This window comes from Oryctolagus cuniculus, chromosome 14 (assembly GCF_051225735.1).
Source record: "Oryctolagus cuniculus isolate XC-2025 breed Fujian yellow rabbit chromosome 14, ASM5122573v1, whole genome shotgun sequence".
NCBI classification, from domain to species: domain Eukaryota; kingdom Metazoa; phylum Chordata; class Mammalia; order Lagomorpha; family Leporidae; genus Oryctolagus; species Oryctolagus cuniculus.
In genome coordinates, this window is record NC_142880.1 from 19,447,105 (window position 1) to 19,473,122 (window position 26,018).

At 47.9% G+C, this 26,018-nt stretch overlaps 2 protein-coding genes across 6 annotated transcripts in view; one reads left to right on the forward strand and one right to left on the reverse strand.

Annotated features, from left to right (window-relative positions):
- The window catches only part of CAST (calpastatin), a 67,574-nt gene extending 61,112 nt beyond the window's left edge, over positions 1-6,462 (forward strand). The window contains 5 exon segments of the mRNA NM_001082270.1: positions 812-856; positions 1,682-1,774; positions 2,769-2,843; positions 3,996-4,062; positions 5,080-6,462. Of these exon segments, the coding sequence (NP_001075739.1) occupies positions 812-856; positions 1,682-1,774; positions 2,769-2,843; positions 3,996-4,046 (264 nt within the window). The 3' untranslated portion in view covers positions 4,047-4,062; positions 5,080-6,462.
- A 183-nt stretch (positions 6,463-6,645) lies between these two features.
- The window catches only part of ERAP1 (endoplasmic reticulum aminopeptidase 1), a 178,637-nt gene continuing 159,264 nt past the window's right edge, over positions 6,646-26,018 (reverse strand). For all 5 annotated transcript variants that reach the window (XM_089313058.1, XM_089313055.1, XM_089313057.1 and 2 more), the window contains 9 exons: positions 22,629-22,783; positions 20,419-20,498; positions 19,069-19,252; positions 17,637-17,793; positions 14,397-14,581; positions 13,492-13,653; positions 12,893-13,033; positions 12,066-12,147; positions 6,646-8,072 (listed from right to left, as the gene is read on the reverse strand). In XM_089313058.1, the coding sequence (XP_089169184.1) occupies positions 7,917-8,072; positions 12,066-12,147; positions 12,893-13,033; positions 13,492-13,653; positions 14,397-14,581; positions 17,637-17,793; positions 19,069-19,252; positions 20,419-20,498; positions 22,629-22,783 (1,302 nt within the window). In that variant the 3' untranslated portion in view covers positions 6,646-7,916. The remainder of the gene's footprint in view (positions 8,073-12,065; positions 12,148-12,892; positions 13,034-13,491; positions 13,654-14,396; positions 14,582-17,636; positions 17,794-19,068; positions 19,253-20,418; positions 20,499-22,628; positions 22,784-26,018) is intronic.

Here is a 26,018-nt window from a genome sequence, read left to right on the forward strand (position 1 = left end):
AAAGGAGTGTCTCTCCAAGCCGTGTTGGCGTAATGAATGGGACAAGTTGCTATGGCCACTCCTGGCCCTGGGTCCCCCTTTCTTCTGCACCCCCACCAGCACTGTCACAAAGACAGGTCAAGCCATACCTCTGGTTGCAAGCCCAGTGTTTGTGCCAGGCCTTGGGTCTCCAAGCAGAAGCCAGCTTTTCTTGGGTCTCCCATGCTGACCCTCTCGGGTTCAGTTAGATGACTGGTAGCCCTCCTGAGACCTGTTCAGCAAATCCGTGGAGCCCAAGATACCTCCCCAGGCTGCGTCTGTGCAGATTCAGTTGGTGGGGGAGATCTGCTGGTTTAACTGGTTCTGCACCCTGCTAGCACCTGCGTGCCCTGAGCACCGTCAGCAGTTCCCCCTCCTCAGTTGTGCATCTCGCGAAGTGCATCATGCAATGCCCTGCCCTTGAAGGTGGGAGAATCCCTGATAAGCCCATTGCTTGTAACCCTGTCTGAAAGTCACCTCCAGAGCCTTAGAGAGTCGGATGCTGTTCCAAGCACAACGTGAACACACACAGTGCTTGTCATGACCTTGTAAGAATTCTGAATCACAGTACACGAAAGCAGAAAGTCTCAAGGTTTTCCCAGGTGCTCTTGAACGATTGCTGATGGTAGTGACTAAGCAAAATTAGTTGACTAGCAGTAGGGGCTGAGGCTTATCAGTTACTGCAAATCTGTGCTCCATCTTAGCCAAAGCAACAGGTCCCATAACCACCAGCTGCACATAAATAAACCTTAAAAATGATCTGTTTAACCAAGAATCTGCTTTGTGTTTTAAGGACAAACCAGAGAAGCCACCTACAAAGAAATCAAAGGAAATAAAGGTAAACACCAGGGTAGCATGTTTCCATGAATTATCTCAGTGTAGCTGTCGTCTACACTCTAAAGCTAAAATGATGGACTGCCAACTCTGTACTTGGTACTGTGCCAGGGCACTTACAGCCACCTGGTCCACACAAGCCCTGTGTGGTCGGCAGTGCCACTTTCCAGGCGAGAGGACACGGAACTTCTGTCGAGGGAAGAGGAGAGGCTTTGGGTGCGGCGTTTAGCTCGCTGCTCGGGATGCCGGTATCCCACAGAGTGCCTGGGTTCTAGTCCTGGTTACACGCCCAATGCCAGCTTCCTGGTAATGCTCACTCTGGGTCACCGTCCCCTGTGTGGGAGACTCAGACTGAGTTCCCAGCCCCTGGCTTTGCCCTGGCCCAGCAGGGGCATTTGGGGAATGAACCAGCAATAGAAAATAAAACTGTCAGGGTAATCTTTAAAAAATATAGTAAAACAAACCTTATTTGAAAGAGTGACAAACACAGATCTTCTATCCCACTGGTTCACTCTCCAAATAACACAGCTAGGGATGGGGCCAGGCTGAAGCTGAAGTCGGGAAACCCATATCAGTCTCCAACATGGGTAGTGAGGTCCAAGTCCTTGGGCCATCTTCTGCCTTCCCAGAACGTTAGCAGGGAGCTGGCTCAGAAGTGGAAAAGCTTTTGGACCTGGCACTGGCACTTTGGTGAACTACTGTGCTATGATGCCACCCCCTTACTATCTTTTTACATTACTGGGAAGACAGGTGTTTTTCTTAATGTGTGTGACTGCTGACAGGGGACTGCCCCAGAGGGCCCTTCCCTCATGGTGGTTCTCTGTCCCAGAAACCTGCAGGTGACCAGGACCCCATCGATGCCCTCTCGGGAGACCTGGACAGCTGCCCTCCAGCTGCGGAGACCTCCCAGGCCACAGAGAAGGTACAGTGCTTTTTCATGTCAACTCTTTGGAATACCCGTGTGTGTGCACATGTCTGCATGTACAATCTTAGCTGATAGAGATGTAGCCTGCATTGCATGATGCCACAACTTGGAAATAAAAGGCAGTAGCTTGACTGTCCTACAAACACTATAATTTAGTGTATTTCCTCTGTCCCTTTACCTACTTGTTTTGTAGAATTATACTTACAGGCTACTTGTAATACATGGTTCACTGTTAAATGCTGTACATGTGGCTTTATAATGCTCCCAGCCATCGTTCTCTATTGCCACATTGTACAGTTACTTGAAACACAGCCAGAAAGAGAACTCACTCTTCCACTGTCTGCAACAGCCACAGCTGAGCCAGACTGCAGCCCGGAGCCCAAAACTCCATGTGGGTCTCCCATGGATGGGGCAGGGACTCCAGTACTTGAGTGTGCATCAGCAGGAAGCTGGAAAGAAAGCGGAGCAGTTCCTTCCACATAGACGTGAGCGCATGCGACGTCAGGGCAGGATCTTTAGCCATTTGTCCACTGACAGACACGTGGATCTTCTCCACGCCTCGGCTGTTGTGAATACCGCTGCAGAGAACATGGGAGACGTGATGTCCTCTCCTTGGGTGTGCACCCAGGAGGCATTGCTGCCCCCTACCACATGGTGATTATTAATTTTGTTAGGAGCCTCCATCCTGTCTTCTGTAGGGCTGTACAAGGGTTGTCTTTTTGCCGCACCCTGGCCAACAGGTGTTTTATCTTGCTGTTCCGGTCATGGAGTAGCCCTGGGAGAGGGCAGAGCTTCATTGCAGGGCCCAGTTGCACCCCACCCCCACCTTAACCCCTTCTCACACAGCGTGACCCCCCCCCCCCCCCCCCGGTCTCCAGGAGGTAAATGGGAAGGGAAAGCTCCAAGCCATTAGAGTCCTCCAGAGGAATGTGATTGCAGCCACTAGAGTCGCTGCTACTGAAGAGTGATCAGTGCACGGCCTCTGTTGCAGGATAAAAGCAAGACCACGACGGCCTCCAGTTCCAAAGCTGCCAAGCATGGAGACAAAGCAAAGGATTCAGCCCAGGTGAGCCCAGGGCAGGAGCTCTGCACCAGGCGGGTTCCAGTTACACAGCCCAGATCTGTCATGTTTAGTATTGCAATCTATTTAGAATAAAGATGTTTAAGGAACGGGTGAGTACATACTGCATACTGTTACTGGAAAATGCACCTGCTAAAAGACCATACATGGACTTCAGAAATTTAACTGGTGCTTTCAAAATGCAGGTGAATGTCCTCAGTTTAATTGCCTGTTTCTTCTGCCCTTGTTCAAATAGCACCCCAGTATGGAATGAGCATTTCCGGGGTCAGTGTACTCACTAGATACCACCTGGGAGGGAGGACAGCCTGGTTTGTCGGTAGAACTAAAGTGGGTGAATGGAAGTACAGGGTCTACCTTAGTGCTCCAGAACCTGTCTCTTCCTGTTACACTGACGCAAGCTGTGGTCAGGAGTAGAAGCTGGATTACAAACCTTCCAGCTCCTTCCCAGTTTCCAGAATGCGCGATTCTAACAGTTATTATATTACCATGACTCCCTGACTGCAGTGAAAGATTAAGTGTGTAGTTCTAAAAACATCCAATAGCCTCAATTTTTAACAAGATAGTGAAATGTTCCTGTGGTACATTCTGAACTGTTTGAGACAGGATTGATAAAGTGGCATACGTAAGGAACTATTAACTCCCTCAGGGTCTCCCATCTGAGTGGCAGGCCCCCACACACTGGAGCCCTCACTTGCCACCTCCCAGGGTACACATTAACAGGAAGCTGGGAGGGGGACCAAGACCCAAACCCAGGCTGTTCTTTATGGAACTGCACATCCCCCCACTGCCCCTGCACTGGCTTCTTCTGCAGCTGTTTAGCAAAAGCTGGAAAGCACTACCACCGAGTGGACTAGCTGGCCAGCTGTGGCCCCAGGTACAAGAATGGGGTTCACCATGGAGTGATAGGTGTTCTTGGATGGCTTTGTTAAACTACCCCGGCCTTAACAAGTTCCAGGTGAGAACTTCAGGTCATTTAGCTTATAAACTCGGGGGGGAAGAACTCCGTGTTCTGCCAAGCGGCGAGAGAAGGGAGTGTCTGGCCTGCGGAGGCTGCCTGTCGTCCCTTTCATTCTAGTGCCCCAGATTGTGACATGTGTGCCAGAGGGAGCTCACTGGTGCTTCTGCTTTCCCTTTCAGACCACAGAGGAAACTTCCAAGCCAAAAGCCAATGAAAAAAATGCAAGTTAGAAGTTTACACAGTTTGGTAAGTTGGATGCTAGTCGTAGATGAGCACTGCCCTGTGTTCCATTTTGTGCACCCTGCATGCCACAGTGGAGTCCACAGCATAACCCTTCATTCTGTGAAATAGCCCACAGGGGCCGGTTGTACTCCTGGAATGTTTACAATTTTATAGTTAAATTATTTGCTATTATAAAGAGCTCTTAAGGAGGTTAGGCCTGAAAGAGGCAGAGAGGTCTTCCATCTGCTGGTTTACTCCCCCACCAGCTGGAGCTGCCTGAATCCAAAGGCAGGAGTCTCCTCCAGGTCTCCCATGTGGGTGCAGGGGCCCAAGGACTTGGGCCATCCTGTACTGCTTTCCCAGGCCACAGCAGAGAGCTGGCAGTTCTTGAACCAGCACCCAAGGCGTTAACCCGCTGCACCACAGCACCAGCCCCTCAGGCCTAACTCTTAAAGAAAATGATCATGTAAGGCTCCTTCAGCCTCTGAAATCCAAATGTTCATGATTACAAGTAACTAATCATCTAAAGTTACAATTACTTAGTAATTGTAGCATCTTAGAACTTCCTGTGCCAGGGGGTTCTTAAGATGTCACCTAGCATGCAGACAGGGTACACTGGGGAGAAGCACCCTATGGGATGTGGGGCAGAGCCCAGGATGGACCACGTTCATCTGCCACTAGGAAGATTCTAATTTACGGTAACTAAGGAAATATAGCAGAGGAAGGATACCTGAGACCCGTCCTAAAAACCCAGCCTGTATGTTACTCCTTTCCAAGTCGGGCATGGCAAATAGCTTGTTTCTGCCCAGGGCCACTTGGAAATTGGTATCGATACAAAAATGAGCCTGCTGCAGGTTTACTGAAAAGGCAGTTGCCTGGGCAGGGCCAGGTGTCCCCCAGCGCTGCTCTTGAGTCGTAAAATCAAAATGCAGGCTGCCTTGGGTTCAGCTCTTGCCCTGATGTAGAGGGAGGATAAGCAGATTAAGTTACTGAGGATTTTTCTCAATTGTATTTACTTACTAGAAATTCTTTGTTACACAGTGCTTTTGTCACATGGCCTGTGTCCTGTGCCTCCAACAGTTATCTGGATTGTTCACTGGATTTCTCCATTTGGGTTTTTCAAGGTACCTCAGATGCTCGGCTGGTGGATGGTGACTTTCAGAATAAAAGGCTTTTGCAACAAAAGTTTCTGTGGGTGGCTTCTGGACAGCGGCATTGGTTGGGGCTCTTGCCATCCTACACCTTCGTTTCCGGAAGGAAAATGAACTTGGTTCACCTGTGTTACTGTACAAGTACTGCTATTCTTTGAATGTTTTTCAATTGCCTTTAGCTGTGAGAGAAAGGAAGCTTTATATTTTTAAGAAATGTATTTGATAAGCAATGCCAAAAACACTTTGCAAACTTTTGCACATTCTACACACAGTGCCTATAAATCTCAGTAGTAATTTCAGTTTGCACTTTTAGCATCTGCCAAACAATGCTTTAAACAGTCTTCAGTGTTCCAATGTCTTATTACCTCCTCTCCTCGGGGTTTAAGTATTAGATGTTTCTTTGGGTATTACTGTTCATGAGTCAAAATGACTGTACATTGGGTACCTCTGTTGGGCTAATAAATAACCTGGACAAAACCCAGCAGTACCAACTCCTTATGCATTTGAACTCTGGTTTGTCAAGGGGGTGGGGACTTTAGCACCTTGGAGCAAGGGGAAGAACAAAATGCAGGCGCGATAGTAAGTCACGGTACAGTGCATTCTGCGCATAAGACAAGTCTCAGCGTCTTGCCCCTGTAGGGGCCCTGTTGCTACACTCATGAACCTGCTTTCTGAGCTCTGCCCAGGAGCAGCTGTGGTTGGCTTGGAGCCATGACCACAGTAGTCTGTGCACTCATGAAGCGGGATGCTAGACGGTGCAAAGTTGACCAGTCATCTACTTTAAAAACCGTACATACCTGAAACTCAGCGTCTGCTTCCAGCACCCTGAGTGGTGTTCCGTGAGCATTGCACCGATGTTACTGATGGGATTTTAATAAATCATCCGCTTCTGGGTGAATCCAGGCACGGAGGGCAGATGTGAGCTGGAATTTGTCTGCAGAGAACTAGGCCAGCCTCAGCTTAAAGCTTTAATGAGGACTGAACTGACTTCACTACCGGAAAGTTAATAGCAACCTGTACTTCCTTGGAGGACAAGGTCAATGAAACGCCACACAGAACGGGCCCCAAATTTTATACTCCCTAAAGTTCATGCACAGAGCTACCTACGCAATTGCAAACTCCACCTGCGAAGTGCTGTGTCCCAGACACATTCTATGTTCTAGGCACCAACAGAACATGAGAACACTTTCCTAAAGGATTATACTATGTATTTAAGTCTCCCATTTGGACAGTACAGGTGTCTTCATTAAAAATCAATAAACTTGACATTGACAAACGGGTATGGAAGTAGTATTACCAGTTTCTGTAAATATAGAGGTTTTTAAATGCTATGCCAAAATCCAGCACTTTAGCAATGCCTGTGAGTAACACTGATGTCAGGCTCCCTGTTAACAGCAAGTTGTTGCCAGATCAAAAGCAGTCCCATTTTACCCGGACAAAAACTGCAGATTTCTCCTTAGGGACAAAAACATCTTTATTTCCAAGGAGATTTCAGCACATTGTTGCAGAACTTTCTCTAGAAAATGGGCTTTTCCAAAAGATTCCAAGAAAGGTTTCTCGGGTGACCAAGATGAAAAATATTTCCGTGTTTCATTAATCAAGATTATATAAAATTATTGCTGTAATAGTAACATAAGATCTTGACTTTTTTAAAAAAATTACCCAAGGTGGAAATTGCCGGTCATTTCTGCATTTGTCAAGCCATTAGCCATAAAGTATAATAGAAATGTAAACATACTTCCAGAAAAAAAAAAAAATCACATTGTCATCTTAGCACACATTGTTACTCATATTGCTTTACCTTAATTTGCCCTAGACTTAAAAAAAAAGGGGGGAGGGGAGACTCTAGTGCCAAAAGATTGTCTTCCTTTAGGCCTAGCACAGTTTAAGTGTCACTTAGTGGCCGACAACGACTTATCCAGGAATTAAGTGAGGAGCAGAGAGAAAACACCTCTGTAAAGGCCACAGCTCTCGGGTAAAACCTCCGATGGAAGCTTTTCAGACAGGACACGTGCCCTGGCACCCAGGGTCCCTGAGCTGACTTAGCATTAGAGTTTATAGAAGGTGCAGGCAGGGTGTATAGAACCCAGAACACCGGCACACCAGTAGGAGGCAGGCTCCCCTCACAGCCCCTAGTCCCAGGAGGTGGCAAGGAAAGGCCACCTCTCAGAAGCCCAGGCGCCTGGTACGTGAGGCCACCTGCAAGGGGACCAGGGCTTCACCAGCACTACTCCCCCACCCACCCACCTTCTCCAATCCCAGCGCCCAACTCCTGGGACTGCCCCCTGACCAAAAGCCAGAGGGTCCTGCAAGCAAGCCCCGGCATGGAGCCGGTGTAGGGGGTGTGACAGGTGGGCCCCAGCATGGCAGGTTCAGCCCCAGTCATGATCCATGAGTGGGTGTGTTCAGTCTTCACAATACTTAGTCCTAGGAATTTCAGGGAATGGATTGTGAGTGAGAGGCGTGCGGTAGAAGGCTTTGTATGCTGCAGGGTTTAAGCCTGAAAAAATGCCACAGTCGGGAACTTACCCCTCAGGTCTGCATTGCAGGCAACACCTGTAAATGAAACATGGGGCAGAAAAGTATCGATGAGCAACCTGACAGCCAATGCTTTTGTAGGGATGACCGAACCGATGAGCCAATGGAGGGCAAGGAACTGTTCAAGCCAGGGCTACCCTGGCCCTAGCATTCTGACGACCGGATCACAGGGTCCCTGCAAGGCAGCCTCTACTGGAGTTCAGGCTTCTCACTTTGCAGCCACACTCGGATCTTATCAAAGTTCTTATCCATCCAGCGTATGTTTTCCTCGATGGTTTCGAGCGTTTGTTGGACACAACGGAGCTGTGAACCACTGTCTTTCAAAGAGCTGAAGAATCCTTTTACCTGGGGAGGAAAGGATGGATTTAAAAAACATTCCGTTAAGCCTGACTTCAGGCTAGGTCAAAGGAAGTGGACGCCACAATTCCAGCGCTTGTCCAAAGGGGCTGCAGAAGGCAGCCGAGGCGGCTGGTGGTGATGACCGACCTGCACGCCAGTGGGAGCCAGGGAGCGGACCACACCTCCTGCAGTTGCCAGACGTTCACTGGCTGCACCGTTGCCACCACCGTGAAATCGAGGTTTTCGAGCATATATCCTGCAAACCCGGCTTTTTCAAGCGTAGCATCTCACGAGCAGGAAGCACAGTGTGTCTTTTTCGCCAAGCAAAATGGTTAACCTCCTGAGTGCGGCCTTTCTCATCGGACCTGGTCTTGGGTTCTTATTACTGAAACTCTGCAGGGAATGGCAGCTTTAGTCAAGACGGGGTGACCCCCAAGACCTCGCCAGTTTCTTATCCTAATCCAGAGTTCACGTATTCCTCCCTCAAGGTAAGTTCTGCAGACAGTGCCCCATGGTTTGAGAGGGATTGGAGACTCCTCGCCGTGCCTTCCAACACCGGTCCTGGCCCCAGCCCTGGGCACCTCTGCGCTCAGCACACAGCAGGGGAAGGTGGCCCTGCCATGCCGCTGAACAGGCCACTGCTGGTTTTACCTTAAAGGGTTCTTAACCTGTGCCCCTAGGTTCTCACAGCACTAACCCATCCAGTGCTGAGTGCTGCTGTGAGGAAGCGTAGGCCAACATCTTAGTTACTCTGCATGGATTCCAGATAGCAGGTTCCTTAACAGCCCATGTCACAACCCCACACGTGGGAGTAATAGATCAGCTTCCCACATACATCTCTGTGTCATCTAACAACGTTCCGATGAGCTGGACATGAGGCCCCCGCTGTGGGGACCGGCAGAACACCTGTCTACTGTCCTGCCTTGGCCTGTAGCCCAGATGACCGAGTTCCCCGACCTCAGGAGTCCACACGAAGTCCAGTCTGCTACGTCACAGCAGGTGCATCCTTTAGCAGTCAGACCGCAGTGGCAGTCAGTCCAGTTTAATTCATCCTGAAGGAACCCATGGTGAGGGCACCGCTGAGCACAGACCTGCCAGAGCTGGGGCATAGCCGGCTGCCGCGGTCTCCCCATCCCCGACCCAGACTGCCTTCTGCCTTGGAAATGCGGCACCTCCACCTAGACGCCAATCCTGGCTCTGAGTAAATGTGAATGCTCACTGTCAAAAGCAGGGCAACACAGGGAGGGAAGCAGAAACAGGCTGGTCCCACTCACTGGTTTGACCTTAAATGACTAACTCGAGACTCCGGCTCCTCATTTGTAAATCGGAGCTAATATCCACATCGCAGAGCCGCGTGCAGATGTGGTTGGGTAACGGGTTCAAGTGCAGAACCCCAACCCCAGCCTGCGTCAGGGACTCAGTCCATCCCCTGTCCACCAGGATCCGCTCTGGCACTAACTCACCCCTCTGCCCCAAGTGCTGTGCCATCCAGGGGCAGGCCTGCCCACGCCAGCTTTCAGCTCCCCAGGGGACGAGCACACGACCGCCCAGAACACGAGCCAGACAAGGATGGGCACTGGGGAGAGGGAGGGGGACACTGGTGCTGAGGCCTCTGCAGTGAGCAGAGAGCCCTCGTGGTGAAGAGCTGGGGACAGAGCAAGCCAGGCAGGCAGAAGACAGTGCAGCAGGGGTGCAGCGAGGAGCAGCCCGGCAGTGTCTGCAGGGGTCAGCTGTAAGGGGCAGCAGGAGCCACAACCATCATGGACACATGGGTAGGAGGGGGTGGACATTATTCCAGAAGCAGTTGGCGGGGTTTCAAGAAGGGGTCAGTCACCAGCTGAGTCTTGAATGTGGAAAACGCCTTCCTATCAACAAAGAGCCAGGAGGGAGGCGAGAGGAGAAAAAGGGTTGGCCTGGGCTAAGTGCAGGGTGGAGGGGTGCCGAGACATGGTGCACATGAAGCAGGCAGAGGTGGGGAAGGCAGGCCTCCAGGCACCTTGCATTTCACAGGCGCCCTAGCACCTGTTAAAACAGCACCTCCGGCTCTTACAGTTCCTGCCTCAGCGCCTTTGCACCTGACATTGACACACACCGTTCTAGATCAGGGTGGGCCACCTGGGTATTTCTAATGTCATTCACAGGTCATACAAAACTATCAAATTACCCTGCTACAGAGGGCAGCGTTCTGGCTTTACCTGCTGTGCCACCACCGAAAATGCCAGCATGCCATGTGGACGCCAGTTCATGTCCCAGCTGCTCCATTTAAGATCCAGTTCCCTGCTAACAACCCTGGAAAAGCAATGGAGGATGGCCCAGAAGTGGATGGGCCGTTGCCACCCACCCAGGAGACCCAGATGAAGCTCCTGGCTTCAGCCTGGGTCAGCCTTGGTCGTTGCGGCCACTTGGGAAGCAAGCCAGCGGATGGAACATCTTTCCCTCTGACTTTAAATAAATAAATTTTATTTATTTTTATTTATTTTTTTGACAGGCAGAGTGGACAGTGAGAGAGAGAGACAGAGAGAAAGGTCTTCCTTTGCCATTGGTTCACCCTCCAATGGCTGCCGCAGCCAGCGCACCGCGCTGATCCGATGGCAGGATCCAGGTGCTTCTCCTGGTCTCCCATGGGGTGCAGGGCCCAAGCACTTGGGCCATCCTCCACTGCACTCCCTGGCCACAGCAGAGAGCTGGCCTGGAAGAGGGGCAACCGGGACAGAATCCGGCGCCCCGACCGCGACTAGAACCCGGTGTGCCGGCTCCCTCTGACTTTTAAATACATTTTTACAAAACTAGCCTGTTAGGGATTTGTTGAAATCAAGTGCCGCTGTGACTGCGGGACACAGAGTCCGATGCTCCCTGCTCCTGTCCTGGATTCTGGCATTTTCCTCGGCACCTTCTCAGACGGTTCCCAAGCCTCCCACAGAACACAGCAGTCCACCCCCACCCCCTCCTTGCCTCACTCATCTTTAGGGCACGCAACTCAACACAGGTGGATGTGTCCACAGCTGCCCAATGCCCCCAGTAGCAGCCACAGGCTCTTGTCTATTTGGTCCTCATTGTAGCCCCAGAGGCTGAAACCACAACTAGAATATAAATGATGTATTAAGTCTTGAGTCAACGAGTAGAATACAGAATTTTGTTGCTACTGAGCTGCTCAATGGACAGCTCTGGTCACCGCACACAGTACCTCTGCTCTACACCTCACTGGGGTGCAGGCTGGAGCTACCCTCTGCAAGCTCATTTCGCAGGCCTGGAGGAGAATGCTGAAAACGGGGGGACGACTACACAACCGTGATAACTCAACCTTTCTCTAAATACAGCATTTTTAAGACCACGTAAAATCTGCTCCGGGAGTCTGCCGTCGACACCTTTTTACAGAGGAGACCCAGCTCCTCCGTTCACCACTGCAGGGAGCCCGCTTTCCCACAATCCCTGTGTTTCCTGTGCCCTCGAATGGACAACGAGAACCACTCACACTCACTCCTCATTTCTCCAAGCTCTGAGGTCCATTGCGGGCACCAAGCCAATAGCTATGCCCAGCCCGAGTCCCTCGTATAATCCCCTCGAGCACCAAGCAGCTCTTTGCTATTGAAGTATGTTTTATATCTTTTGTAGGTTGTGCAAAATTCTGAAAGTAGATGGTGCTGAAGTGTCAGAGAAACCATGAATTTAGATTGTACAGAACCTGGGTTCCAGACCTGCCTCTCACAAAGCTAGATGACACTCGAGTATTCATATCCCCGCATCCTATTTTTAAAAGGACTCAATTGCAATTTTTTTTGAGTCCTAAACTCTCAATGGCAAAGTCATGACCTCATAACACGTTTTCACTGTTAACACGTTTTCACTATTTGCAACTGGTTTTTGCTGCTATGAACACTGTAGCATCCAAACACAAGCCTCTTAATGACAATCCACCTGTACCCCAAACACTTTATCAAGTCTTGTCTAACTGATGTTTATTAGCTGTCACTTAAGTTTACAAAAAAGTTCTGTTTTTACCTCTGCAAGCCGTGCTCTTGTGGAGAATTGATTTGTTGTTCCCGTTACCATGTGGGCTATGGAAGCTGAACCAAGTTCAAACCTAGAAATGGAAATTGTCAACACGTTGTTATGAAATCTATCTAGTACATACTGTGTCTCACATATCACAGCATTCAACTAAAAACTGGTGAAGCAGGAGAAAGCAATCTCTCCAGGAGCTGGTGCTGTGGCGTAGCGGGTAAAGCCACCACCTGCAATGCCAGCATCCATACGGCTTCGATTCCAGCTGCTCCACTTCCAATCCAGCTCTCTGTTTATGGACTGGGAAAGCAGCGGAGGAGAGTGTCAGTCCTTGGGCCCCTGTACCCTCGTGGGAGACCCGGAAGAAGCTCCAGGCTTCTGGCTTCAGATCAGCCCAGCTCCAGCTGTTGCAGCCATTTGGGGAAGTGAACCAGTGGATGGAAGATCTAACTCTGCCTTTCAAATATATAAGCTTAAAAAAAAAAAAAAACTCACTGTCTTCCAGTGGGTTAACACCTAGTTATCAAACAATACAAACAGCTAAGAGATTAAGTATCTAAAGAAATGGCAGAGGTCAGGAGTGCTACAGAAGAGGCAGACAAAGGCAGATGCAAGCGGGAGTGCCCATGGAAGACTTAACTTCAAAATGAGCCAGTGGGGGCAGAAGGAGTCATTGCCCCCTGTGTTGTATTTTCTAAGAATATGTCAAGTACCTCTACTTTAATTTCCTATCAAAGCCCTTTAGACTGCTATTTTACAGGCAAAGCTAACACACAAAGTTAAAAAGCACGTGCAGTCTGTGCACGATTTTTGGCGCCACTTACTTTTGCACAAGTTTGTTCCAGTTTTCCCTCAAGAACTGCCAGGCCAACGGATACCCCACTGGGTTTTTGCCAATCAGTGTGAGGATATATGGGAACTCCTGAGTCTTTATTACATCTCCCTTGAAACTGTCATCTAGCAGCCTGGAATGATTAAGAAATGCAATGTTAGCAATGACCAAACCATTAAGAGTGACCAAAATGGTGTAACACACACACACACACACACACAAAACTATGTGCCAATAATAAAGGCCAAAGAAAACCGGGTAACGAGCCTTGATAACCCCTCATCGCTGCACAGTAACAGCTAACAGCGTTTAATTCCTGTGTCTCTACCTTCTCTAATTTGCTCAAGAGAACAGGTGAAAAGGCTGTCTCTAGTGTTTAAAGAATGCTATCTGTGAGATAAACACGTACCCCTCTAGATTTTTTTCCAACACCTGGCCCTCTCTAATTGCCCACCATTCTCGCTCGACGTGTGCCCACTTGTGTAAATGTTCCCAGCACCATGGGCAGTTTCTGGCCAGGAGCACAGGAAGGGATGCCAGACTGATCTATCTAGTCTCCTGCAGCCAGTTGACCACAAACCAATGACTCACCATTGAAGCTTCTCCTGATCTTGGCTTGTACAGAGGGCAAATTCAATTTGGCTTTTCTCAGTACTGGACAGAGACGACCGATATTTGTTATACAGAAAATTCCAGCCTTCCGTGTCCTGGGCCCCCACGGCAAACACTGCCAAGGTCACGTCGTTGGGCAGGCTGTGGGCAGGAGCACACGGTGAGGCCGAGGTATGGCACGTGTGTTGAGATGCACGCCGGTGGCCGGTTACAAACTGGGGAACCGGCCTCGTGATCAGAGGCATGCCTGAGGACAGGAGCACTGCTTCTTCATTTACAAAGAAGCCAGGGGGAAGTTTCAACCCAGGTTTCAAGCAGCCCGTGAAATGCCAGTCAATGCCCGGCCGCTCCAACGGAAAGTTCAGACCCGAGTCGGAACGTGTCCTGAACACACACGTTAGGAAGCCAGAGCCTTAGGAGCCAGAGCGCACATCCAGATGGGAGTTCAGCTCCCAGTGGAAGAGGGCGGCCGTACAGGGAGAACCGAGGTAGATCCTCAATGTGGCCAGAGCCCGTCTAGGGGAGGAGTGCTGGCCGTCCCTAAGACCCGCGGATGGGCACTGGCAGCCCACAGAGGCCTGTGGGTCACACAGTCTCCCTTTCTCTCTGGCGTGGCCGTCTCGGCGTAGTCAGACTGTCTACCAGTTATACGAGCTGGCCATCGTCCTACTGCGGTTCTAATGCCCCGGGTTTCCGACTCTCGTGCACTTAGCTCGCTCCCACCATTTCACAAGATAGAAAAGCGAGGGAGACAGGCAAGTCTCCAAAAGCAGTTTCTTTCCTACAAAGGGTTGGGGGCGGGGAGGACTTATTTACTCTTGCACCCAGGGTGTAGCACCGACGCTGGGAAACAAAGGGTGACTGGCCGCGCCTGAGGGGCTGACCTCAGAGTCCCGTTGGAGTCCTTCCACCTGCGGAAGTGGCCCTCGGCCTTGCGCACGCACGGCTCGTACTTGCGCACGCAGGCCAGCAGCAGGAGCTGGCTCCGCAGCATGCGCTCCGACACCGAGCCGTCGTCCGTCCACGTCTGTGCGTCGATGAGGCCCTGCAGCAGCCGGATGAGGAAGGCCTGCAGGGGCAGACAGGGCGCCGTGAGCGCCAGGCGTTAGCGTCGCCAGGGACCAAGGCACGTTCCTGTGACCCACTGCACCCTCAGGTGGCCGAACTACTTGCTCAAGACAAATTCGACTCTTAAAACTTCAAGAACGGTCCATCTCGGTTCATGTTACAGAAACAAAGCCAAATGATTTTAGTATCTGCACAACAATCTTTTCAAAAGATACCCTTCTGCTCGTTACAGTTTATATGATTTTAATAGCAAATGAGAAGGTTCCATGCGCTGCTGAGAAGAATGTGAAGTCTGTAGATGTAGGGTTGAAAGTTCTGTAGATATCTGTTAGATCCATTTGGGCAATAGTGTCAATTAAATCTGCTGTTTCCTTGTTGATCTTCTGTCCGGATGATCTGTCTATTTCTGAGAGTGGAGTATTGAAGTCCCCCAGTACTATTGTATTGGAATCTAAATCTCCCTTTAAGTCCCTTAACATATCTTTTAAATAGACCGGTGCCCTGTAATTAGGTGCATATACATTTATAATAGTTACATCTTCCTGTTGAATTGAACCCTTAATCATTATATAGTGTCCCTCTTTGTCTCTCTTAACAGTTTTTGTATTAAAGTTTATTTTGTCTGATATTAATATGGCTACACCTGCTTTTTTTTGGTTTCTGTTGGCATGGAATATCTTTTTCCAACCTTTCACTTTCAGTCTGCATGCCTCTTTGTTAGAGAGATGTGTTTCTTGTAGGCAACAAATAGTTGGGTTGTGTTCTGTGAGCCAGTCAGCCAAACGGTGTCTTTTAACTGAAGAATTCAGACCATTAATGTTCAATGTGACTATTGATACGTAGTGACTTTGCCCTGCCATTTTCCCGGAAATATTTTCTAGTATATGCTTTGAGCTTCCCATGCTCTTTTACTGATAGGTGTTCTTCCTTTCCCTTCTTTCATATTGATGGCCGTGTTTCTGTGTTTCTGAGTGTAGCACATCTTTAAGTATCTTTTGCAGGGCCGGACGAGTGGCCACAAAGTCTTTCAATTTCTGTTTGCTATGAAAGGTCTTTATTTCACCTTCATTCACAAATGAGAGCTTGGCAGGATATAATATTCTGGGCTGGCAATTTTTCTCTCTTAGCACCTGTGCTATGTCTCGCCATTCCCTCCTAGCTTGTAGGGTTTCTGATGAGAAGTCAGCTGTGAGTCTGATTGGAGATCCTCTGAGAGTGATCTGACGTTTCTCTTGCACATTTTAGGATCTTTTCTTTATGTTTCACTGTGGTAAGTTTAATTACCACGTGTCGTGGTGAGGATCTCTTTTGGTCATGTTTATTGGGGGTTCTATGAGCTTCCTGTACTAGGATATCTCTGTCCTTCTCCAAACCTGGAAAGTTCTCTGCTAGTATCTCACTAAAAAGGCCTTCCAATCCTTAATATGACTGGTTTAATCTGTAATTATCACACAGTTATTCTTAAGTGTTGAAAATTAACTGAAATGTGATCCCTGTTAAACATAAGAGTGGGAATGAGAGAGGGAAGAGATGTATAATTTGGGGCATGCTCAGGCTGACTTGCCCCAATTGGTAGAGTTGGAAACATACCAGGGGATTCCAATTCAATCCCATCAAGGTGGCATGTGCCAATGCCATCTCACTATTCCAAGTGATCAATTTCAGTTCACAATTGATCATAATGAAAGGACTAAGAGTCAAAGGGAGCGCATAAACAAGTCTAGTATCTGCTAACACTAACCGATAGAATAAATAAAGGGGAGAGTGATCCAACATGGGAAGTGAGATACTCAGCAGACTCATAGAATGGCGGATGTCCTAAATAGCACTCTGGCCTCAGAATCAGCCCTAAAGGCACTTGGATCTGGCTGAAAAGCCCATGAGAGTATTTCAGGCATGGAAAGCCAAGACACTCTGGCAAAAAGATCTCTGTGGTGAGATCCCAGTGGAAAGAACAGGTCTTCAAAGAGGGAAGTGCCTTTCTCTGAAGGGAGGAGAGAACCTCCACTTTGACTATGACCTTGTCTAAACAAGATAAGAGTCGGAGAACTCAAGGGGCTTCCATAGCCTTGGAAACTCATGACTGGAGCATAGGGAGATTACTGATGCCATAAACAGGAGTGTCAATTTGTAAAGTCAACAACAGGAGTCACTGTGCACTTACTCCTCATGTAGGATCTCTGTCCTTAATGTGCTGTACACTGAGGCTTAATGCTGTAACGAGTACTCAAACAGTATATTTCACTTTGTGTTTCTATGGGGGTGCAAACGATTGAAATCTTTACTTAATGTACACTAAACTGATCTTCTGTAAAAAAAAAAAAAAAAAAAAAAAAAGAAATTATCAATTCCCAACTTGACTCTCACTGGGATTAAACATGACAATAGGTCTGATCTGATTTCATCATCATTTAAAAAAAATCATCTATTATTTTTCACTTTATGTTTCGGTGTGGGAGCAAACTGTTGAAATACTTACTTAAGGTATGCTAGGCTGATCTTCTGTATATTAAGATAATCGAAAATGAATCTTGATGTGAATGGAAGGGGAGAGGGAGTGGGAAAGGGGAGGGTTGTGGGTGGGAGGGACGGTATGGGGGGGGAAGCCATTGTAACCCATGAGTCGTACTTTGGAAATTTATATTCATTAAATAAAAGATAAAAAAAATAGCAAATGATGCAAAACTTTGGCAAAATGCTATAAAGACAATTGTGTGCCTGTTCAAGTATCATTCATAACAGAAAAGTGAAATGAAATAGAAGATTGGTGAACAGAAGGGAAAGTCCACGAAAATTAAGTTCATGATCTAACATTGCCAGTCCTATTTTTAGGGCTATATAAAAACCAGTCTTGACCAGTCCATCCCAATACTGAATTTTTATGTGCTTTTCTTTAATGTATGAAGGTATTTCAAAAGGCTTGCGAAATATAGGATTTTTAATTTTTCTATGACCTTTCTCAAAAACTCTCATACATGAGAACACAAACTTTAACTCTCAAGAGTTAAATTGCCAACCACAATTATGGAACTACTCCTTGTATTTCAGGCTTTTACCTTGAATTGAGTTTCCACTTCATCCATCTCTCGTTTCTCCATTAACTTGTACATCGGTATCAACTCATTCAGACCTTGGAACACGGGCATAATTTCAGTTTCGTGTTTCAAGTACAGTGATAAATCCAAGGCTTTTTCGATCGACAGTTTTCCAATGCTGACCAAGAGACACCATGGTTACTGGTTACAGGGAAATCAATTTTTTGCTGCAAGATATAAATGTTTTATCTATCTTCCAAACAAGACAGTGAATCAGATACAAACACTCTTGGAAATAATGGCCTTTACATTGGTGTCTTTCCTGCCACACACAACCCAACTCCTGGCACGTTTACACTGTGCAAGAATTTTCTCAACCACCCAGGTGGGGCTACGCTGTGGTAGAGACACCATGGAGGCCCGCCAGAGAACACACGATCATAGAACACACTGCCTTCCCATCCACAAGTGAGGGCCCAGAGCCAGCCCTTCACCGCCATCGCTAAAAGGTGCCGACCCATAGGCATCCCCTCATTGCAGGGGGATAGTAGGGTGCATACTTCATCTTCATAAACACAACGGCCTCCAGAGCCCAGCAGAAATACGCCATGAAGGCAACTTTAGGCAGAAAGGCACAGCTGGAGAAGCCACTGTCTGCCCTACTGCTGTCCCCGTGGAAGGGACACTGTGGCAGTGCCAGCCAGAACCGACAACCTGACGTGGGAGAAGGAGGGAGTAGGATCTGAGCATTAGCGCCCCAGGCCCCACCATGATGGTTCCCTTCAAACCCAAGTCCTGCGCATGTATTATAAGTCTGGGTGTTAAGCTGGGAGAGCATTTTCTCAAAATATATATATATATAAATTTTTTTTTGCCCTTGATAACACATATAGTGCTTACACATCTATACATACACATCTATACATTTGTGTATATATATATTATATATTAGTGCTTACTCTATCCTCAACCACTGCACATTCATTCGATGGGGAAAATCTCCTAAGCTGTACTCCCCAAAGGTGCTGTCAAGTTTGGCTACCTGATGTTGGGGGGTGGAGGGAGGAATTCCCCCCTTGAATCCCAAAGGTGTAGTGCCAGGAGCTGGGGCCTGGGTTGCTTCACCTACGGAGGTTAAGACCAGCGTGGGAGAAATCCTGTCCCTGACAGCAGCTCCAGGAAGACCTGCAGGAGTGGGGAGAGGACTTCCCAAGGTGTCGTCTCTCAGTTTTCTACACATTCACCTCGCTCCGATTGGAGTTGTGAATGACAAGGATTAAGGTACAGGCCTTCAAGTTACTCACCAGTCACTGATGACGTTACCCCCCTAAGAACAGCCTTAGATTGTGAGAACAAGAACACCCCTTTCAACTTACTAGCCATCAACCACTGTCATCTCTAAGAATGCAAGAACGTGCAGAAATAAACCAGGACCCTGCACAGCCCGTATCACCTGACAAGCTGAAACGCGCTGTTAATGAGACTCGCCCGGTCATTACTGCCGATTGCCGTGTGCGTCCCTTTCAGAAGGCCAGTCAAAGAATCCCATCCGTCATCCTCGTAATGCACGATGTAATAGCCGTTCATCCCCACGTTAAACTTGATCCATTCCACCGCTTCTGGGAGCAGCAGCACGTCTAGACCAAGATAGACAGATCACAGCTCCAATTACACCTGGACCAGTGGAAGCTCTTCTGATCGGAGAATGGACAAGCAAACCAGAGAAGAGCTTCATACTGAACCCTCCAAAATCACTTCTTTTAGAAACCAGAAAAACAACAACCCAAAAGACAAGAGCTACCCCTAGCTTTAAACAGTTTTGTAAGACTTAAGAATACAACCACATTTCTGGCCATACACAGCTTCCCTGCATTGTGTTAGGAAAATAACAGTATTCACTACTAATTCTCCATTTCAGTATTATATAACTCAGTTTTAATCTGCCAAAGTAATGGCCATTCTTTATTGTAACCAGATAGTATTTTTGACCCAATTCCGTTTTAACCAAGGTAAATAGCAGACAAGGGCCAATGCTGTGGTACAGCAGGTTAACGCCCTGGCCTGAAGTGCCAGCATCCCACGTGGGCGCCAGTTTGAGACCCGGCTGCTAGACTTCCCATACAGCTCTCTGCTGTGGCCTGGAAAAGAAGTAAAAGATGGTCCAGGCCGGCGCCGCGGCTCACTAGGCTAATCCTCCGCCTAGCGGCGCCGGCACACCGGGTTCTAGTCCCGGTCGGGGCGCCGGATTCTGTCCCGGTTGCCCCTCTTCCAGGCCAGCCCTCTGCTGTGGCCAGGGAGTGCAGTGGAGGATGGCCCAGGTGCTTGGGCCCTGCACCCCATGGGAGACCAGGAAAAGCACCTGGCTCCTGGCTCCTGCCATCGGATCAGCGCGGTGCGCCGGCCGCAGCGCGCCGGCCGCGGCGGCCATTGGAGAGGGTGAACCAACGGCAAAGGAAGACCTTTCTCTCTGTCTCTCTCTCTCACTGTCCACTCTGCCTGTCAGAAAAAAAAAAAAAAGAAAAAAGAAAAGATGGTCCAACTCCTTGGGCCCCTGCACCCACGTGGGAGACCCGGAGGAAGCTCATGGCTCCTGGCTTCAGATTGGCACAGCTCCAGCCGCTGCGGCCAATTGGGGAGCAAACCATCAGATGGAAGACCTCTCTCTCTCTGCCTCTCCTTTCTAACTCTGGCTTTCCAATAAATAAATCTTTAAAAAAAAGTAACAGACAAAACTCGGTATTTAAATCCTATGCATTTCCATACTTCCTCCTTCAATTAAGCATTATTTCCATGATAAGTTTACCTGTTTTTGTCTTCAGCAAAAATCTTTGGACCACATCCGATTTGCTGGTAATGAACGTCAACGGAACATGCCACAAATACCTAAAGACAAGAGATCATGGGTGGCCCATCTGTTGACCAATTCGACAAAGTAGCAGCTAAGTCACCTGTCCCATGCTAGGCACTAGCTACTGTAGGACAGGAAGGTGCCCAAGCCACTCTAGTCAAGATCTCACAGCCACCTGTGCCTGTTCAGCTTTGCAAGGAGGGCCAGCTCAGGCACTATGCATCCTTCTTGGATTCTGAGTAGAGAGAGGAACTTGGACTTAAAGGAGCTTTGAAAGTCTTTCCAGTGATTGGCCAACTACAGCTCAGAGGCCCAATTTAAGAACAGTGAGCACTGGTGATAGCAAAAAGTGACAGTATACATCTCCTGCATCATATGCAGATAAGACAACACTGCCTTCATTGGCCAATTCCTGCCAGTCTTGCTTAACCTGAACATAAACAGAACCCAAACTGAGGGCCATTCTATGAAATATGTGGCCTTGTGTTCAGAAGATTGTCAAGACGGAAGAGTTGTTTCAGAAAAAAAAGACCAACACATGACAAATACATGATCCTGTAAGGAACTCTTACCAAAAGTATTTTCTATTTTACAATAAAGACACTTTTAAGACAATTAGTCAAAATGGAATAGGGCTTATAGATAATAGCATTATATCAAGTTCATTTCCTAGTTGAGAACTACACTGCAGTTATTATAAATGAGTTTTCCTGTTTTTTTAGCAAAACAGCACAACTGGAGTGTTTAAAGAGCATACATCTTTTTTAAAGAAATATTTTACTTGAAATTCAGAGTTACACAGAAAGAGAAGGAGAGGCGGGGGGGAGGGAGGGAAAGGTCTTTCATCCACTGGTTCACTCCCCAGTTGGCTGCAATGCCAGAGCTGTACTGATCCAAAGCCAGGAACTTCAAGGTCTCCCACGTGGGTACAGGGGCCCAAGGGCTTGGGCCATCTTCTGCTGCTTTCCCAGGCCATAGCAGAGAGCTGTATGGGAAGTGGAGCAACTGGGACTAGAACTGGTGCCCATATGGGATGCCACCACTGCAAGCAGTGGCTTTACCCACTAAGCCCCAACATCATCTCTCCAGCTTACTTTCAGACAATTTGGGTAAAAATGTTCCACATCCAGGGGTTTTATTAGAAAGTTTGTGGAAAATTAAAGTTTATTTTGGCACAAGAGACCTTCTAAATCAGTAATTATTTCATAGCATGCATTTTCCATGAACTTTCTAAACTGCCTGTATGTATATATTTATATATTTATAAATATTAAATTTATGTATTTATACTATATATATATATAAACACATATGGACACAAAGCACATGGTAAAAAGTTAATGTATCTGGGGGCCGGCGCTGTGGTGTACCGGGTAAAGCTGCTACCTGCAGTGCCGGCATCCAATATGGGCCCCAGTTCGAGTCCCAGCTGCTCCACTTCCAATCCAGCTCTCTGCTATGGCCTGGGAAAGCAGTAGAAGATGGCCCAAGTCCTTGGGCCCCTGAACCCACATGGGAGACCTGGAAGAAGCTCCTGGCTCCTGGCTTCAGATTGGTGCAGCTTGAGCCATTGCAGCCATCTGGGGAGTGAACTAGTAGATGGAAGACCTCTCCCTCTTCTGCCTTTCAAATAAAAAGAAATCTTAGAAAGTTAACTCATCTGTGTAAACAATATATGGAAACTCCTGGCACTTTTCTTGTGACTTCTCCAACAGTCTTATTTCAAGATAAAAATTACATCCATCCAGGGTCAATCAGGTTGCAGCATCTCATTTCTAACTATACCCCTCTGTGCTGGTGAGCAGCTTCTAGGACCTAACCCTGGCTTCCCAGGAAGAGATTCCTAGAAGTCACCCAAATTCTTTCGTCCTTAGCTCCATCCCAGATGCCAAGCACTATTATAACTTAGTGGTAATTGCTTAGATCGGGACAGTTTCAAGGCAGAATCTGTAAATCACATCCCAAACTACAAAACACGAGCCTGTTAGAATGCTTATGTGTCTTCAGTGCGGCCAACATTAACCAACACCTAAAGCCCCCTTAATCTTTGGGAAGACGGGGTGTGCATGGGCTTCCTAAGAAACACAGGCTCAACTAAAGCGCTGGAGCAACAGAAGCGAGATGTCACCCCGCGGGCAGGCACCCAAGCTCGGCCCGAGCATTACCCGGTTTCCGGGGCGCCGTCAGCTCCCTTCATGTAGTGCTCTTGCTCCAGGTGCACGTTCCTCCCTCTCACCGTGACGGTCACCAGGGGAAAGCCCTTCTGCAGCGTCCAGGTGTTCATCATGGCTTTCACGTCCAGGACTTCCTGACGCCAGTGCTGGTCGATACACACAAAAGGTAGATGCATCACTCACTCACACCCAACTCCCGGAAGACAGAAGGCCAGCTTGCACTGAGGGCCATGGCTGGTGACAGCCCTCTTTGTGGAGCTCCCTGGTCCCAGCCCTGCTGTGGCTTCCTTCCCCCACCATCCCCAGTCACTGCACCTCCACTTGAGCACCTACTGTTTACTTTAAGCTTTATGTAAGGAGAACAAATTTCAGATATTTCATATATAATTCTCACTACATCCTAGCTCATTTTTCTTTTAGTTTTTATGACATACTTTCAATTTAATCACAAGCTTAAACCTCCACTAAAGAACAAGTAGAAAAACCACTGTTGCTTATGAGTACAGACAAGGGCTATAAAAGTAATGTCTCAAAATGTCAATTTCACCCATACGTTTTTTGTACTCTATTAGTTACCACAAATCAGAAAATGCGACTTGTCTTTTGGGGACTGGTTTGTCACTAAGCATAATGGTCTCTGTTGCATCCATCCTGTTGCAAAAGACAGGATTTCATTCTGTTTCATAACCAAGTAGTATTCCATTGTGTATATACATATGACTTTAGTCATTTAGTTCACGACATCTGGGTTGATTCTGTATCTTCTGTGAGTTGAGCTGCTCTAAACATGGGGGTAGATAGCTTTTTCGTATGCCAGTTTTTCCTTTCTCACCCTCCACTACACACATGTGTCTTGAGGATAGCTAGCATCTCTGGTGCTGCTGGGCAATCTTCATGCTGGCAAAGCACCAGGCACAAAGCAGGCATATGAATGAGTGAATGAGAGGATGACAGAAAGTGCTCAGGTTTTTTGACACCTACTTAACTATGCTGGCTCTCAGAAGCAAGGCAGGGCCGGCGCTGTGGCTCAGTAGGCTAATACTCCGCCTTGCAGCGCCGGCACACCGGGTTCTAGTACCTGTCGTGGCGCCGGATTCTGTCCCAGTTGCCCCTCTTCCAGGCCAGCTCTCTGCTGTGGCCCGGGAGTGCAGTGGAGGATGGCCCAAGTGCTTGGGCCCTGCACCCCATGAGAGACCAGGAGAAGCACCTGGCTCCTGCCTCTGGATCAGCGTGGTGCGGCGGCCGCAGCACGCCAGCCGCGGCGGCCATTGGAGGGTGAACCAACAGCAAAAGGAAGACCTTTCTCTCTCTGTCCACTCTGCCTGTCAAAAATAAAGAAGCAAGGCAGGAAAAATGTTCAGTCAATAGCCTGTGCTTCCCAAGTGATAGAATTGCCATGGGCCATTATGTAACAAGTCATCATGAACTCAAAATGGGATGTCATTTTTTTTTTGACAATATAAAAACTTAAGAGTTAGGAACAAAGTTTCCAAGATGGTGGAGTAGGGAGGGAGCTTACTGCTCTAGCCCAGAAGATAGTTTAAAAAAAAAAGTGGAGAGAGTGTAGTCTCAGGAAGAGTTAAGGAGAAAATGGCAGAGGAAACTCTTCTGAAATTAGAGGGACACGGTGGATCTAGGTGGAGGGCATGGACACCCACAACTCAGGACTCCAACAGCCGAGAGCCTACACGCCAGCACTGGAAAGTGAGGCGACACCAGACCCCAGCAGCCCAAGCCACTGGTGAAAAAGCTGCATGAAAAGCCTAGAGGGAATGTGGCTTGGAGCCCCGTGGGAGAAAGTGTACCAGCCAAACTAAAGGAGGGAAGAAGAAAAAGACGGGACGGACACGTTTCTCTCTCATCACTTTACAACAGCGTCCTGGAATAAGCTCATAGAGCGGGCACCACTTTGGACATATGTAACAGCTGCACCAGCTCACGTCTGTGCCCAGCAACCAGCAGAGTGGAGACCCCCGATTCTGGTGGGGAGAACAGGGGTCTAGGAGCTTGGGACTGTGTGAGGCTTCTGTACTGGGACTGAAAAGAAAACTGAAGGTGTGTGGGAGGACTCACAGCACGGCTGGAACCTGGAGCAGTCTCAGTGGGAGACTCCACATGCTCAGACTTTCCTGGTTACCTGGTGAGAGACATCACTGGGGAAACTGAACTTACACCGAGGACTGCACCGATTCTTTTTGTGGTCCTTGGGACAGAGCAGACGAATGTTATACCCACTGGGGCTAGCGCTCAGGCACTGGTCTCCATTGAGAAGAGGAGCTCAGCTGAGCAGAATACATTTCCCTTCCAATTAAAAGAAAAAGATTTACCACGCTAAACCTGGGTTTGTCACCTTAGGCACACCCTTAACCATGGAGAACTGGACAGAGCTCTCTGGCCTCACCCACTACAAGCCTCCAGATAGTCACTGAGCGGTCATTCCACCTAAAACGGTCATTCCACTTATCTACAGAGTCATAGTACAAAAGAAAAGCTGCCACAGCAAAAAAAAAAAAAAAAATCTCCACAAATGCTCAACACATCAATTCAAGAAACAATAAGACAACATGACACCCCCAAAAGAACACGAAAACTTCAGTAACAGATTAAGATGATGAGATAGAAGAAATGCAAGAAATGGAATTCAGAGAACTGATCATAAGATTACATAGAATAATCAGAAGCAAATACATAAACTACAGAATCAGCACAGGACATGAAAGAATTTCTCCCATGAAGTTGAGATCTTAAAGAGAAATCAAAATGAAGAATTCAATAGAATAAAAAATGCAGTGGAGAGCCTTAACAGAATTGATGAAGAAAGAATACTGGACTTAGAATACAAAGCACAGGAAAGTGTAGAGTCAAACCAGGAACAAGAAATTAGAAATTCCTGTGGGAATCTACAGGATACTATAAAAAGACCCAATATATGGGTTCCAGGAGTTCCTGAAGCCATGGAAAGAGAAAGGATTAGAAGGCCTTCTTAGTGAAACAGGAAGTTTTCCTGGTTTGGAGAAAGGGACATCCAAGTACAGGAAGCACACAGAACTCAAAGACCAGAAAAGATCCTCTCCACAACACACTGTAATCAAACTCACCACAGCAAAACAAAGATTCTAAAATGTGCATGAGAGAAATGCAAGAGTACTTCCAGAGGATCTCCAATTAGACTCACAGCAGACTTATCAGAAACCCTACAGGTTAGGAGAGAATGGCAAGATCTAGTCCAAGTCTGAAGAGAAAAAAACTTTATACCCTGCAAACCTCTCATTTATGAGTGAAGGTGAAATAAAGACCTTCCATAGCAAACAGAAATTGAAATAATTTGTCACCACCCATCCAGCCCTACAAAGGATGTGTTGCACACAGAAACACAGAAAC